Source organism: Carassius gibelio, chromosome A12, assembly GCF_023724105.1.
Source record: "Carassius gibelio isolate Cgi1373 ecotype wild population from Czech Republic chromosome A12, carGib1.2-hapl.c, whole genome shotgun sequence".
NCBI lineage: Eukaryota > Metazoa > Chordata > Actinopteri > Cypriniformes > Cyprinidae > Carassius > Carassius gibelio.
Genome location: NC_068382.1, coordinates 14,714,038 through 14,728,868, shown reverse-complemented (window position 1 = coordinate 14,728,868; position 14,831 = coordinate 14,714,038). Strand labels below are relative to the sequence as shown.

General features: G+C 38.9%; 1 protein-coding gene across 1 annotated transcript in view; it reads left to right on the top strand.

Annotated features, from left to right (window-relative positions):
• The first annotated feature begins 11,073 nt into the window (after positions 1 to 11,073).
• Positions 11,074 to 14,831, top strand: part of LOC128025769 (outer dynein arm-docking complex subunit 2-like) — a 48,970-nt gene continuing 45,212 nt past the window's right edge. The window contains exons 1-4 of the mRNA XM_052612297.1: positions 11,074 to 11,303; positions 11,477 to 11,634; positions 13,022 to 13,148; positions 13,349 to 13,440. Coding sequence (XP_052468257.1) covers positions 11,086 to 11,303; positions 11,477 to 11,634; positions 13,022 to 13,148; positions 13,349 to 13,440 — 595 coding nt within the window. The 5' untranslated portion in view covers positions 11,074 to 11,085. The remainder of the gene's footprint in view (positions 11,304 to 11,476; positions 11,635 to 13,021; positions 13,149 to 13,348; positions 13,441 to 14,831) is intronic.

The following is a 14,831-nucleotide window of genomic DNA, read 5'->3' as shown; positions in this document are numbered from 1 at the left end:
CAGGATTTCAACTGTAGCACTGAAGGAAGAATGGATACTGGGTAGAAATCCCGTCTCTGTGTCCTCTTCGCGGAGTCTGGCCGAAAGGAAGAAAATACTTTTTGAACCCCAGAGATCTGCCCTTTGAGTTGCCATTACACCAACTCTCAGCATTTTAGCACACTTGCCCAACTCCGCTTCTACCTGACGTCTACAGAGCTTTGTCTTTGATCAAGCCTCCGCTGTTAGAGAGCATGGCAGTGCTTGTGATCTGAGGAAACATCAGTGCTGTCTTTTGTGACTTTAAGTGCTTTTCCATGGTGCCATAACGGGATATCACTATTACAAAGTTCTTCTGTTTTTTCTCCATGTCATGGGCTCCTCATTCCTTCCACGTCCCATTCTCTGCTTTCCTCTCTATCTTCCCTCACTAAATTACAAGTATTATGCCAGTGTTGGGCCTATTAGGATCTAAACACTTAACCAATGACCGTGTTAGACAAACAGCCCGACACCACAATGCACACATGCACACCACCCACCACATGGAAGAGAACAAAATACCAAGTGGCACATCTGTGTGTGTTCATCGAGACAGGAGGGCAGGGGAGAAAGGGAGAGAAAGAACCGGAGAGCCTGTGATGTTTGCCCGCAGAGTTTATAAAACAGAAGTCGAGCTGTATTAAAACACCCGGCACATTACTGCCATAGAGTGTTCCAAACCCTGACAGCCTCCCCAGACCGCACTTTCAAAATAATGATTACACTGCATGAGAGAGGAAAGAACGTTAAGATCTGCACTTCGGTTGAAACCCGCCTTTGAAATCGTAGAAGCAACTGTTATCAGCAGGAGAGGGAGGTGTGGGTGTACAGTACGACCGGACGCTGGGGAGCCGTCTTCGGTTATAGAGCGGGAAAACCAAGGCATATGTAGTGTGGATTAAGTTAGATGATTTCGGGGGATGGGCAGGTGTAGATGTCAGAAAAGAGAAAATAATGGTCCAATAAACCCTCACAAAGGGCTCAACGAAACCACTCTCTTGAAAGGAGTTTGATATGTCTTGGCTAGAGTTCAGTTGTGAGATCATAAGACACTGGTGTTTTGAATATGCGCTACATCATTGAAAGCCTGCTAGTGTCTTTGTTGACACATTTGGCAAATATGTTTGGGGAAAAAATTTCCATTTCGATGTTAAGTGCTTTTTTTTAAAATGCTTAATGGCATCAGGAGGAATCAAAGTCTACCTTTAGACTGCTGGCTCAAATCTGAGTTTTCTTTTGCTTGTGTGTGACTCAGATCTGTTTTATTTTATAGCAGTGTGAACGGCAGAAACCACGTGGAATCTGATCTTTTCCATCTAGAATTTACGGCAGTTCAATATCTGATCCTAAATCAGGCACAGGTCTGATGTTTTGCAATGTGACCTCAGTTTGAACAGTCATATCGTGATTTGTACGATGTTACATCTCTAGGTTGTTCTTTGGTCACTCAGTGTATATGGAAGAAAGCTGTGAAGATAATTGGTGGAGGGACAGTGAAAACAATATGAGAAAAACTCTCTTTATTCTTTGGTTTTGTCTTCCTCATCACTTATGTATGAATTTGTTTGGCTTCCATGGCGCATTATTAGCAGAAATACAAATGTAAAATCTAAAAGTACTTTCAAGAATTTCTTCATCCTTCACCTTATTCAAAGGTTATTCTTCTCTTGACTTGGGGTTATTCTTGACTTATTTACAGCTATGAATATCATACATTTTTGGTATCAGATCCAGAATTTGTGATAGAGCATCTTAACCAAAACAACAAAGTTTTTATATTATATATAATGGTTTTATTATATAATGGTTTTATTTACATTTTTTTTCTATTTTTCTTTTTTAATTTTAGAATTAAATACATAGCCTGTGAATTACATTTAAAGAAAAAAATGGGCCATCAAAATTACACATTTTCTTTGAAGTACTAATGAAGTACTAATGTACTAATTTATGTATTATTATTATTATTATTTTTAATATACATTGGAAAGGGGAAAAAAAGTTTTTTTATTTAAATTTGGTTTCTTTGGACAATAAGAGGTCCAATGAATATATATATATATATATATATATATATATATTTTTTTTTTTTTTTTTTTTTTTTTTTTAAACAAGACTTTTGTCTCTGTTATAAAAGAAAGAATAAAACAAGTACAGGGGCAGAGTCTATTTGAAAGAAAATATTAAACAGACTATTTCTTATAGTGCGGGTCAGTGAATCTCCCCAACCCTGCCAACTGTTTAACAACCTGTTATTGCAATACGATTTTCTATCATAAATCAAAAAGCCAGTCTCCTTAAACCGTTATAGCTGATTTGACAGTCCTGGAGCTTATCGAGCTAAACTAAGAGGTGAGCGCACAGCAGCCGTGAATCCCATCATACAGCGCTTCATAAACATACTGATGCACCAAGGTCTTTCTCTGTCTGCTGTTGAAAATTAAGTGAGGTTGACTTTGGCACCCAACTCCCTCTGTGTCTCCCTGTCTGGCCTTTCAAACCATTGTAAGGGTTTAAGCATTTTTGCTTTGGCTCACACATGCAGTTACGCACACACATTAACACAAACACACTTGTACAGCTGCCTGTGCAAACACCCTATAAAACGTTCTATTATTCATAATGAGCGAATAACGGTAGCATTTATATTTGAGTCTGGGATTAGATGTACCTGATTTGTTGAAAACAAAAGCTTGTGAGTCCATTTTAAGACAATGTGGAGTCCATTGGCTGAAAACGTGCTCATAAAAAGAGTTATTACAGGTCATGAACTTTCTTGTTCATTACAAGTTAGTCTCTCATCACAGATTTAACCCTCATAATCGTTGATCTAAAATATGCTCACGAGATCAAGCTCACAGCTGGGAAGTAGCGTGGTGGGCCTTTTTCATTCCCCCCTCCCCATATTAGTCTATCTCACTCCATCTACTCCTGCTGATTTTCCTTTTTACGAGTATCCGACAGATTTTGCAGGTGTTCATTACCGTGACCAAAGTTACCCGTGTTCCAGCCAGGCTGCTTGTGGAGTTTAACAGAGTTGTTGAACTGTACTTAACTGTGCTGAACTGCTGTTGACTTCCATCCCTGTGCAGTAATAGGATTGTCCTCTGTGGGAGCTTTAAGGTCTAGGTATGCTACTTCATCAAAGAAGGAAAAAAATCCACAGCGTGCTCTTGTAGACATGTAAATAATATTGCATGTCATGCAACACGATTTGTGAAGTCAGTCGGTCCTCTGGATGGAATCATTATTTTATCATGCATATCACTCAAACATTTGTTGACTTAAGTCACTTTTTGATGGTCTGTGATCTTCACAGACTGTCCTGGTAGAAAACATGTAGTGATGTCACCACTCAAGATTTTTCGCCACTTTGTGTTTAACCTCTATTTCCAATAACCACAGTTCTCCAATAGACCAACTTTTGGTCCTCTAGCGGTTACATTTTTTTAATTGAATCTGTCTTGCAGAAGTGGCTGACAACAAGTGAACTCAGTCAGAAACTTGCAATTTATTTCGGAATTATGTCACAATGACATCTGACAGACGTTCCACATGACTTTCAGTGATGTCAGCTCAAGTGCAAATTCTCTCTAGTTATTGTGTAATAAAATTGGCTTTGCTGGTTTATAGCATTCCCTCCGGAGTCTGACCCGATCTTCTTAGTTTATAATTACTGTAAACATACTGCAGTGCTATAAACCGTAGCTACACTATGAACACATCTATGTGATAACAATCAAACATAAACAAAATCTAGGGGCCCCCTGGAATCAACCACTTCCATCTTTTGTGTCAGTTCTTTTTAAATGAATTTGTCAAACTATAAGCAGAATTATCCAAATCCAATAATGACCAACAGCAGAGCTGCAGGACATGTCTCTCCAAAATAATTTCAAGTTTAAGTCTGAATCAGTCAGCCCGTTTACTCAAGCACTGAATTGTTTGGTGGGGAAAAACAATCACTGTGATGTATATAAATTGCAGAAAACTATGGTAGGCTGAAATGACTTGTTGCTGTAAGCCACAGAACTTACTGCTGTAAGCCAGGGCCGTCGCTATTGGGGTGAAATGTGGTGACGATTATAGGGGCCCACGGCTGAGGGGGGGCCCCCAACAATCTCAACCGCCTGGCTGAGGCCAGCCTAAAAAGATGCTCAGGACAGTTGACGGGCCACTGCTGCGCGTCGTCACGAAAGCTTATCTTTTTCACGTGTTTTTAAGCCTTGCCACTTGTCGATTTAATCATTAAAGCATCAAATACCCGCCTTGGAAAGTATGCTCAAAAACTGTCAGTTATTTCTTAAGCGAAAGAAAAGTTGAGGAAAAAAAATATTTTGGATGCATTCATCGTCTCTTAAAGTGACCGCGCCTAATTTAGCTACTAGCTAAAGTCACCACCACCAGTCACCTCCGCATCCCCATCACTTCACTCCACAAACCCATTGCAGTTCACACTCTCAATGGTCAGACATTACCCACCATCACGCACACCACGGATCCCATCACGTTGACGGTTGCGGGTAACCACACTACCCCAGGATTGACTGGGGTCAAGGCTCCGTTTCCACCTGGAGCAATCAGTTCCAATGCCAGTTCCAATGCCATCTGTTCATCTGTGTCTAGTTCTGTGTTTAAGGAGAAGATGGTGAATTGGTCTAACGTGCCCAAAGAATACCTCGACCTGAGGAATACCTCTTCCTCCCCATCGTCCCTATGGCTGTGCTATAGACCTACTGCCAGGTACGTTTCTGCCTAAGGGCAAGTTATATTCACTTTCTACTCCTGAAAGGGAGGCTGTGGAGAAATATATTTCTGATTCGCTGGCTTCAGAGTTCATGAGCCCCTTTGTGGAAGGATGGATCTCTGTGACCTTGCATTGATTACCGAGGGCTGAACAACATCACGGTGAAGAATACCTATCCTTTGCTGTTGATGTCTTCTGCCTTTGAGAGGCTGCAGGGAGCATCAGTATTCACAAAACTTGACTTACGTAATGCTTATCATTTGGTCTGCATAAGGAAGGGGGATGAATGAAAGACAGCATTTAATACCCCCAGGGGCAATTTCGAATATTTGGTCATGCCTTTCGGGCTGTCCAACTCCCCTGCTGTCTTCCAAGCACCAAAACTGTCACGGTTCATGAATTCACTGTCTCACCTTCTCTGTGTGTGCGGTTGTTTTGGAGGTACGGTTACTGATTACCTATCACTCTGATCACTGCCACCTGCTGCACTCATCACCGGGGCTGTTTAAACCTGTGTCTCACCCAGCCTTGTTGTCAGATTGTTTCAGCGTATCTGTTGGTTCCGGCTGTTCCATGTGTGTCCTGGTCTTGGCTCTTAGTTCTGGATTTCTGGATCCCGTCGGTTTGGTTCCCCCACTGCATCCCTGTCCAGCGAAACTGTCTTTTACCATTGTCGAGTACTTGAGTATAATAAACCTCTGTTATTTACTCGCTATTGGATTCTTTTTCTGTCACTAGATGCAACACAGTTTGAATATGGATGTAAAATTCATTTTTACATGAGACCATAGTCTGGACTATTTTTGATTGTTCCTAGTTAGGAAGAGTCTGGTGTTTGAGAGCTGTGGCTTGTTTTCATTACAAGAGGTTGGATTATTAATTTGCTATCACCCAACTTCATTTTGGGATAGTGTTTGGACATTGATGTACTACAGATGAGACTTTCACACACAAACTTTTACATGACGAAATCCTATAATCTTACATTACTGTGTTTGCTTTCTTTTGTTTAGTTTTACTTTGTGTATTTACATTTTTGGTTATATGTTGCTGTATTAAACTGAATATAATGTTTTCTGTTTTGTATTTAATAAATCCATTGATATGAAATCCCTTTGACTTCTGTACATTTTTTTAAATATGAAAAGTATTTTAAGTAAGGGTGCTCCGATCACGATCGGCCGATCGTTAATGCGCATCTCGTCAGTAAAGCCGGTTTTCTAATCAGCGGTTAATTCCATCAGGTGCGTGATTTCACATAGAGCAGCTGTTACTACACAGAGCCGTTGTTAACTGAGAAGATGGGCCAATAAACACTGAAAATTAACGTGATTTGCGCATCTTCTCTATTAACAACGGCTCTGTGTAGTAACAGCTGCTCTATGAGAAAGCACGCACCTGATGGAATTAACCGCTGATTAGAAAACCGGCTTTACTGACGAGATGCGCATAACGATCGGCCGATCGTGATCGGAGCACCCCTAATTTTAAGTGAAACAGATATACAGGTGCATCTCAATAAATTAGAATGTTGTGGAAAAGTTAATTCATTTCAGTAATTCAACTAAAATTGTGAATCTTGTGTATTAAATAAATTCAATGCACACAGACTGAAGTAGTTTAAGTCTTTGTATCTTTTAATTTTGATGATTTTGGCTCAACTTTTAACGAAAATCAACCAATTCACTATCTCAACAAATTAGAATATGATGACATGCCAATCAGATCAACTCAAAACACCTGAAAAGGTCTTTCAGTCTTTCAGTTTGGTTCACTAGGCTACACAATCATGGGGAAGACTGCTGATCTGACAGTTGTCTAGAAGACAATGATTGACACCCTTCACAAGGAGGGTGAGCCACAAACATTCATTGCCAAAGAAGCTGGCTGTTCACAGAGTGCTGTATCTAAGCATGTTAACAGAAAGTTGAGTGGAAGGAAAAAGTGTGGAAGAAAAAGATGCACAACCAACCGAGAGAACCACGTCCTTATGAGGATTGTCAAGCAAAATCAATTCTAGAATTTGAGTGACCTTCACAAGGAATGGACTGAGACTGGGGTCAAGGCATACAGACTTGTCAAGGAATTTGGATACAGTTGTTGTATTCCACTTGTTAAGCCGCTCCTGAGCCACAGACAGCATCAGAGGCATCTTACCTGGGCTTAGGAGAAGAAGAACTGGACTGTTGCCCAGTGGTCCAAAGTCCTTTTTTCAGATGAGAGCAAGTTTTGTATTTTATTTGGAAACCAAGGTCCTAGAGTCTGGAGAAGCTCATAGCCCAAAATGCTTTAAGTTCAGTGTTACGTTTCCATAGTCTGTGATGATCTGGGTTGCAATGTCATCTGCTGGTGTTGGTCCACTGTGTTTCCTTCTGCTGACCATCTTTTTTTTTAATGCAGATTTTTATTTTCCAGCAGGATTTGGCACCTACCCACACTGCCAAAAGCACCAAATGTTGGTTAAGTGTCCATTGTGTTGGTGTGCTTGACTGGCCAGCAAATTCACCAGACCTGAACCATTGTCAAGAAGAAAATGGGAAACAAGAGACCAAAAAATGCCAATGAGCTGAAGGCCACTGTCAAAGAAACCTGGGTTTCCATACCACCTCAGCAGTGCCACAAACTGATCACTTCCATGCCATGCAGAACTGAGGAAGTGATTAAAGCAAAATGAGCCCCTACCAAGGATTGAGTACATGTACAGTAAATGACCTTTCCAGAAGTCCAACAGTTCACCAAAAATGTTTTTTTTAATTGGTCTTGTGAAGTATTCTAATTTGTTGAGATAGTGAATTGGTGTGTTTTTGTTATAATGTGAGCCAAAATCATCACAATTAAAAGAACCAAAGACTTAAACTACAGACTGTGTGCATTGAATTTAATTTATACACAAGTTTCACAATTTGAGTTGAATTACTGAATTTAACTTTTCAACGACATTCTAATTCATTGTGATACACCTGTATTGTTATAGATCAGGGATGCGTCCTGTTCCTGGAGATCTAGCTTCCCACAAAGTTCAGTTCCAACCCTGATTAAATAAAAGTGTTGGTAATTATCAAGTGCTCCTTCAGATCCTAATTAGTTGGTTCAGGTGTGTTTCATCAGGACCAATGTTGGGCACCTCTGTTGTAAATTAATAGTGTGGTCTAAGTGAGGGCTACCCATGCAGGGCTAACGTTTTGCCAGTGAGCAAAATCTCAGAGGCTTTGTGCTGGCAGCCTGCATGGGGGCCCATAGGCAAGCCCTAAGTGGGCCTGTAAAGGGCCAGTGCAGGCTTGTATGCAGGGACGAAATATGTACCATTTTCACAGACTGTGATAATGAAGTAAAATAGTAAATCTAGCAAAGGTTTTATATATATATATATATATATATATATATATATATATATATATATATATATATATATAATATATAACACCTCATGTTTGTACATATACTCCTGTATGTCGGTGCCCTTTATCGCCTCAGAACTTGTGTGTAATGCTACCCAAGCCTGATTTCCCCTCATTAATGGACCGTTTTGAGAGTAGAGAGTGAGCTGCGGACGCAATCACAGCCTCTATCCTTGAAGACAAAGCCATGCCTCGTAAATCTTCTGCAGTGTGTTCCCACTTCAGCTCAATCAGCATCACTGCTGGACTGTTCCAGAAGCTGCCTTTGTTTATTATGCTGTGTCTGAGTCAAAGGCGGAGAGAGTTGGAGGAGCAGACAGGTGCTTCTGACCACAGGCTGTGTGTGTTTATGTTTGAAGGAAGCTCTGGTGCACCAGCTCATTGTATAGTACATAGCCTTCTTAACGAACAGCAATTAGTAAGAGCTAATGAGAGCATAGTGGTCTTTTAGTGTTTTTTCTTGTTCTTTCTTTCCTGTTTGAATTTCAATCTCTCTTTAACACCCCCCCCCCCCCCCCCCCCCCGCCTCGTCATCACATGTTGCTTCCCCCTTATCTGTGGTTCAAATTTTTTTTTAAATAAAAAAAAAATATGTATAGGCCTATAGAATCCCTTCTCTAAAATGCTGTATAAAGGTAATTATATATATTAATGAATAAAGGCCCATTTATACTGTGTGCAAAAAGTCTTATTTTATAAAGACAATATGTTCCAAAAAAATTAGTAACTTTTATATTGTCGCGGTACTGAAACCAAAGCAAATTATAAAATAGTTTACTACCAATAATACAAATGTACTTTTTATTATTATTGTAGAATATATTTTTTTCTACCCTGTATTAATGTTAGATGTGTATTACTGAAAAGAATTTAACACCTTAGTATTAAAAACTATGGTTGTAAATAGAGTAGCATAAAATTGGGGTTCCCTGGACTCCAGCTTGAGAACTCCTGCGCTGGGATTCCAGGGCCGTCATCTTAAATCTATTTACAATTATCCCAGAATGACAGCAGCCATGAGAGTGAGGGATCACAATGCTATACGATGGATAGGGTCTGTTTTTTTGTTTTTTGTTTTTTTGCAGAGTCTTAGTGTTAATCTTATTGGCTCCCCTCTATAGGCTGTTGGTTTTCCAAGAAGAGGCTGGGTCAGACAAAATGTCACACCGTTAGATCAACGACACTGATTTGCACCCATTTATTTATCCAAGGATGAAAGACTGGGCTTTTGCCAATACATATAGATTAAAAGAGTGTCTGGGCTGTAGGTATAAATCAATATGTTGACGCATATAATGTTAAGTGAGCATTTGCATTTTTTTTCTGCTTGGTTGTAAATGACTACACTGTTTCAAAAAAGAGCAAGCACAGATATTTCCCCAGATTTAAAATCAAAGGACTAAATCGATGGCTGCTTATTTCCTAATCTGCACACAAAAATAAAAAATATACAAAATACAGTAGTATTAAAGTAATTAAACCAGCGTTGTTTACTGGTGACGTGTGGAAGCTCTGAAATACTGTGTTGATTTTATACCGCTAGACAGACATGATTGGACAAAGTTTTCTGCTGCTGTAATTTACTATGCAAGTCGAAGTCTTGTGGAAATGCTTGTAAATTTCCATGTAATATTAAATGCCTGGAGAAATTCTTAGTAATGATCTCTTGATCTGCAGCAAGAAGTGAAATCATTAATTCAGCAAGAAGGAATAATCTAAAGAGCACTATTTAAGTGGAAAAGCATGGACATTTCTGTAATGTTAATCTCCAGGTCATTAATTTGCGTGGTTTGGCAACAAGTGAGAGGGGCTGAAACACCTGGCACTAGACCCTGCATCTGCATTATCTGAAAATCGGGAGCTCTTGTTCGGTTTTGGTTCATTTGAAAGCTTAAGAGTGAGACCTATCAAAGTTAATAAAACCCTGAGTGATAATGTTGTGCTGAATTCACTTATTTTGAGAGGCTGAACGGGCATGATCAATGGGGAAATTAAGTCCTTTGACAGCTGACATAATGAAAAAGTCTTCAATTCGATCAGGTAGGCTCGTTTTGGACTTCAAACAAAAACATCCTCAAGTGAACGACAATGATTTATATACAGTACTATGGAAGCCAGTTTCCGCACCAGTTGATAAAAATATGATTCTGTCAGTGATAATAATGATAAACTTTCTCATAATAATTACTTAACATTTCGAGAAAGTTTATCATTTTTACGAGATGTTAATTCATTATTATGAGAAAGTTTCTCATTATTACTAGAAAGTTTTTATCTAAAAGTCATTATCAAGAGAAGGTTTCTCATTATTATGAGAAACTAGTCAATATTACGAGAAAGTTTCTCAATATAACCACATACTAATTCATTATTGTGAGAAAGTTCCTCATTATTATGACTTACAGAATCATATTTTTCTCAACTGTGGCGGAAACGGGCTTCCATACAATAGTGTTTCCTGCAAACACAAAAGAAAAGGAAAAGAGGATCTTATGTAAAGACAAACGCTTTTCCTACACTACATTTTTGACCCTCTTCACTCTGCGTTGTTTGACCGTTTCCTAGCAACTATAGTTCGTTTCTGTTTACTTAGTGACTGAGGGGAACGGCAAAAAAAAAAAAAAAAAAAAAAAAAAACCTTTTTGAATAGAAAAACTTTTGTAAATTTCGTAAAGACTTGTTTATTCAGTTTGTTGGTGAGTAATAAACTGCCTTTTAAATCGTCCCTTTTTTCTGCGTCTTTAAAGATAAATAATAATAACATGTTAGATATGTTTGAAATACCACATATCAGTCCACGCGCTTTATTTAACGCCTGCGTTGATAGTTTTTATACTTGCCGTGTTATATAGTGTTCGCTATACTGCTTTATCTCTTGCTTGAATGTTATGAAGGTTATAGACTCATCTGGTGTCCATCATGGGGGTGACGCTCTCGAGGGCAGTTCAGTGGAGCGCTGATGGAGTTCAACTAGAGAACAGCCCTCTGAATAATGACATACTGACTGAAATCCTGCTATTCACTGAGGACTTCGAAATCAGACACCCAGAGGAGGCCAGGATTCAATTCAGCGAGCCTTTACAATGGAAAACATCTCTAGAGGCAGCTGATTTCACATCAGATATATATGACACCAGGTAATACTAACAACTGGAGATGATGTTATACGTGCTTTTCGAGTAAGAATAGCATGACATGTGCTTTAGAGAAAAGGAGGAAGATTAACGTTACATCTAGTGTAGATAGCTACTGCAGGTTTTCAGATAACTTCTGATTTTTCAGCCCACCCTTTGCTGTTTCTCTTTTTTAGAGAAGAATCAGCTGTGTCCCTGGAATGTGATGATAAGGGACGTCCTCTTCTTCAGCTGAGTCCACCTGACATCACAGTGCACTCATTTTACCACCTCTCCAACCTTTTGAAACTAAGCAAAGATAAAAAGATGGGGGAGGTCAGGGCCTGTTTGGAAGGTGAGCTGCATGCAGCTTTACTTTAAGGAGTACTTTGTCTGAAATAACATATTCTATTAATCCTTATTTCTTATAGCCATTGTCATGTACATAAAAGTACAAATATTGACACTTTTGCAGCCTTCATCATTCCAGGGCCATTATTAATTATTGATGAAATATATGGGATGCCAAAATCTGAGAACACATTGAGAATCTGGATTTATTTAAACCTGGAACTGAAAACATAAAATCTGTACGATTTACGATTTTGCAATATCGGTCATGTGTCCTCTGTTAAACAGTCGGTCAGATGTTCTTCCACTGATGATCATTCCTAGATCAGGCAGGAAAGGCATGACCATCAGGACAAACTTGACAATTAAACAATTTTAATTGATGATATAACGTAATAAAATAAATAAAAATTTGACCACTTTTCACCAGTGGTCTCTGGCTTTTAGACTGCAATTTTTAGAGCAAATTTTTAATCTAAAGATTAATTTCAGACATGCTTCCTGCAGCTTTTGGCCAACATTTAAATGTTTATGCAGTCGCAGTAGGTTTTTGCTAACACTTTGTTTGTGGACTCTATAGACGGTTTCAACGGCAACAACATAAACAAACGTTACTGCGCATGAGCGCTTTTGTGGACCTAACTTAACTTCCGGTAGACTTCCAAATAGAATCAATAACAACAGCCAAGTCCCTCTAGAGTAGATATTTTTTGATAACAAACGAAATGTTTGCTGCGTGGATCAGGCGGACTTAATGAAAATTGCAAATTCATTATTTGCCAGCAGGAGATGTTTTAAAGCATAGACATAAAGCGCGAGAAATAGAGGTTTCCCCAGTAACAGCTGTAAACGAAGCAGAGCTGGTACGCTCATACGCTGCTATCAGGCATATAACATGCAAGTCTTTCATTCAGAAATACAGCGATATAAAAACACCTGTGCCTCGCTTTGATATTTAAACATATAAATGTAAGGAATTATTATTATTAAACATGCAGTAAGTAACGTTATTCATGTTTATTCAATGAAGCCTTTTTGAAAAAAGATCAGTTTTAAAATTGTGGCGAGTCTCCAAAAATAAATAAATGTATGGGAAACACATCCCGCAGCACAACCACCTGAGCCCAACTTCAGTCTACTCATCACCTTGCCTTTAACTGCGTTTGTAGAAGGCACTGCACTGCAGCCAGACCGATATACACAACACAGACCGGAAGTTAACTTAGGTCCAGGCGCGTGCGCCCAATGAAACCGTCTATACAGACACCTATCTCCCTGGTTCCAAAAGTCTTGAAATGCAACCTGCAATGGGGCATGATGGAAAAACAAAGATGAGTTGATGAGTTTTTGTATGACAAAAAAGTCTAATAAAATGCGTTAATGGCCAACAGTTAACAGGGAGCCAATAAAGAAGATATTTGGGCCCATCTCTCCCACAATACACGAAGGCAAGCTATTCAATATCCTACATCAGCTGGAAGAGAAGTTGTTAAACATTGCTGTCAGACCAATCGTGAGGTAAACTCTTTCTGTATGCATATACTTCCTTCAATCAAACCAGTTACTTCAGATACTACTTAATCTACGGCACTTGACAAGTAAATGTTTTCACTTTAAAGTCTGTGCATGCATGCATTGCTATATTATATTATAGCAATATACTATATTAGTTAATGAGCTGTATTTTTGTTCTGTGTTGTGTGTTTGTTTTTGCCCAGAGAGGGCAGGCTAAGCCCAGCAGCTGTTAATACAGAGGTAGATCTGTTGAAGAGAGAAAACCGGGTGCTGAAGTCACTGTGCTACACATCAGGTTTGCATTATCCTCACTTTCCCTCCTCTCCATCACTCTGGCTCACTTTATGCCTTTCTGTCACTCACTCACTTCCAGACTTATTTTCACCCTCATTCTGATTAATCTTGTTTCTGTCTTACATATTTCTCTCTCAATCTCTCTTGATGTGGGGAGTGAGTGATTGGAGTTTTCCGGCACTTGAAAAGTATCTTGACAAGCAAAATTATATAAGATTTTAAGCCTTATTTTCATATAAATGTATTCAAATTAAGTGAGTTTGTTTAAAAGGTGAAAAAAAATTGCCAAGGTGGTAATAAAACTAAACTTGTTTTCCTTTTAAATACCCCCCCCCACACCCAATTTATTTTTGTTCTAATCATACATAAAATCTCAGAAAGCAAGACTTTTCCGTTATGTCGTTTTCCTTTCTGACTAGAGAGGAATTTCACCAGTATTTGTAATTTTGTCTGTTTTATTAGTTCAGAGTACTAGATGCATTTTTTTGGTGTGTGTTAATTATGAACACATAAGGCAGACCTTCTGTAACAAAAATGAGATGAACGCCACTAATGTGGCTGTTAGTGATGTTGTGCAGAGCTGTGACAGGAAGAGTGGTGCTGAGTTAAATCTGGCCACTGAACCATCACAGTTTCTGAAGTCCAACGAGAAATCAAATCAAGAGAGGTTGGTATCAGATAACTCAAAAGATGGATCTGTAGAGACAGCTGAGGTGACTGCCGGCCCCAGTGAAATGCTTACAGTCCTTCAGAGTTGAACCTCATGCAGGTGCGCGGGGCCGACCCCCATGCTGATCTAAAACAAACAGTCTGGCATAAATTAACTGGACCAGCCTGATATAACAATACAATACAATTTATGTATTTGATACTAAATCAAAACCAGCTGATATCACTAAACTCAGATATGAGTTCAGTAAACAGTTTTTCTCAAATCTTTAGAGGATTCAGATAATGAATTTTAAGACTTTAAGAGTGTTCTAGGTAAAAATCATGTCATGTATTCAAACAAGTAGGCAAAGCAGACCTTCAGAAGTGGGAAAAAATTTTTCCCCTCAAACGAAATTCCGAATTGTCCTGGTTCCTATACAAATTACTTGATTTCAACCAAACGACTAAATTCAGTAAATGTAACCTCATATTCAGAAATCTCAATAGGAATCAGGTATTTGGGAATTTTACAATTTGGCAATTCTTTATATCCTTTAAATATAACATGTCTGTATTCAAGTCTCCACAACATGGAAACCATTACATATGTCAGTTTTCAGTTTACAAAGCGGTTCATCACTTCTTCCTTTCTCCCTGAGGAGAACTGGCTGATTTGCTGTGCCATAACAATCAACTCTCTTTGCAAATTTGGAATGATGGATTTGACTTCTTTTAAAAAAT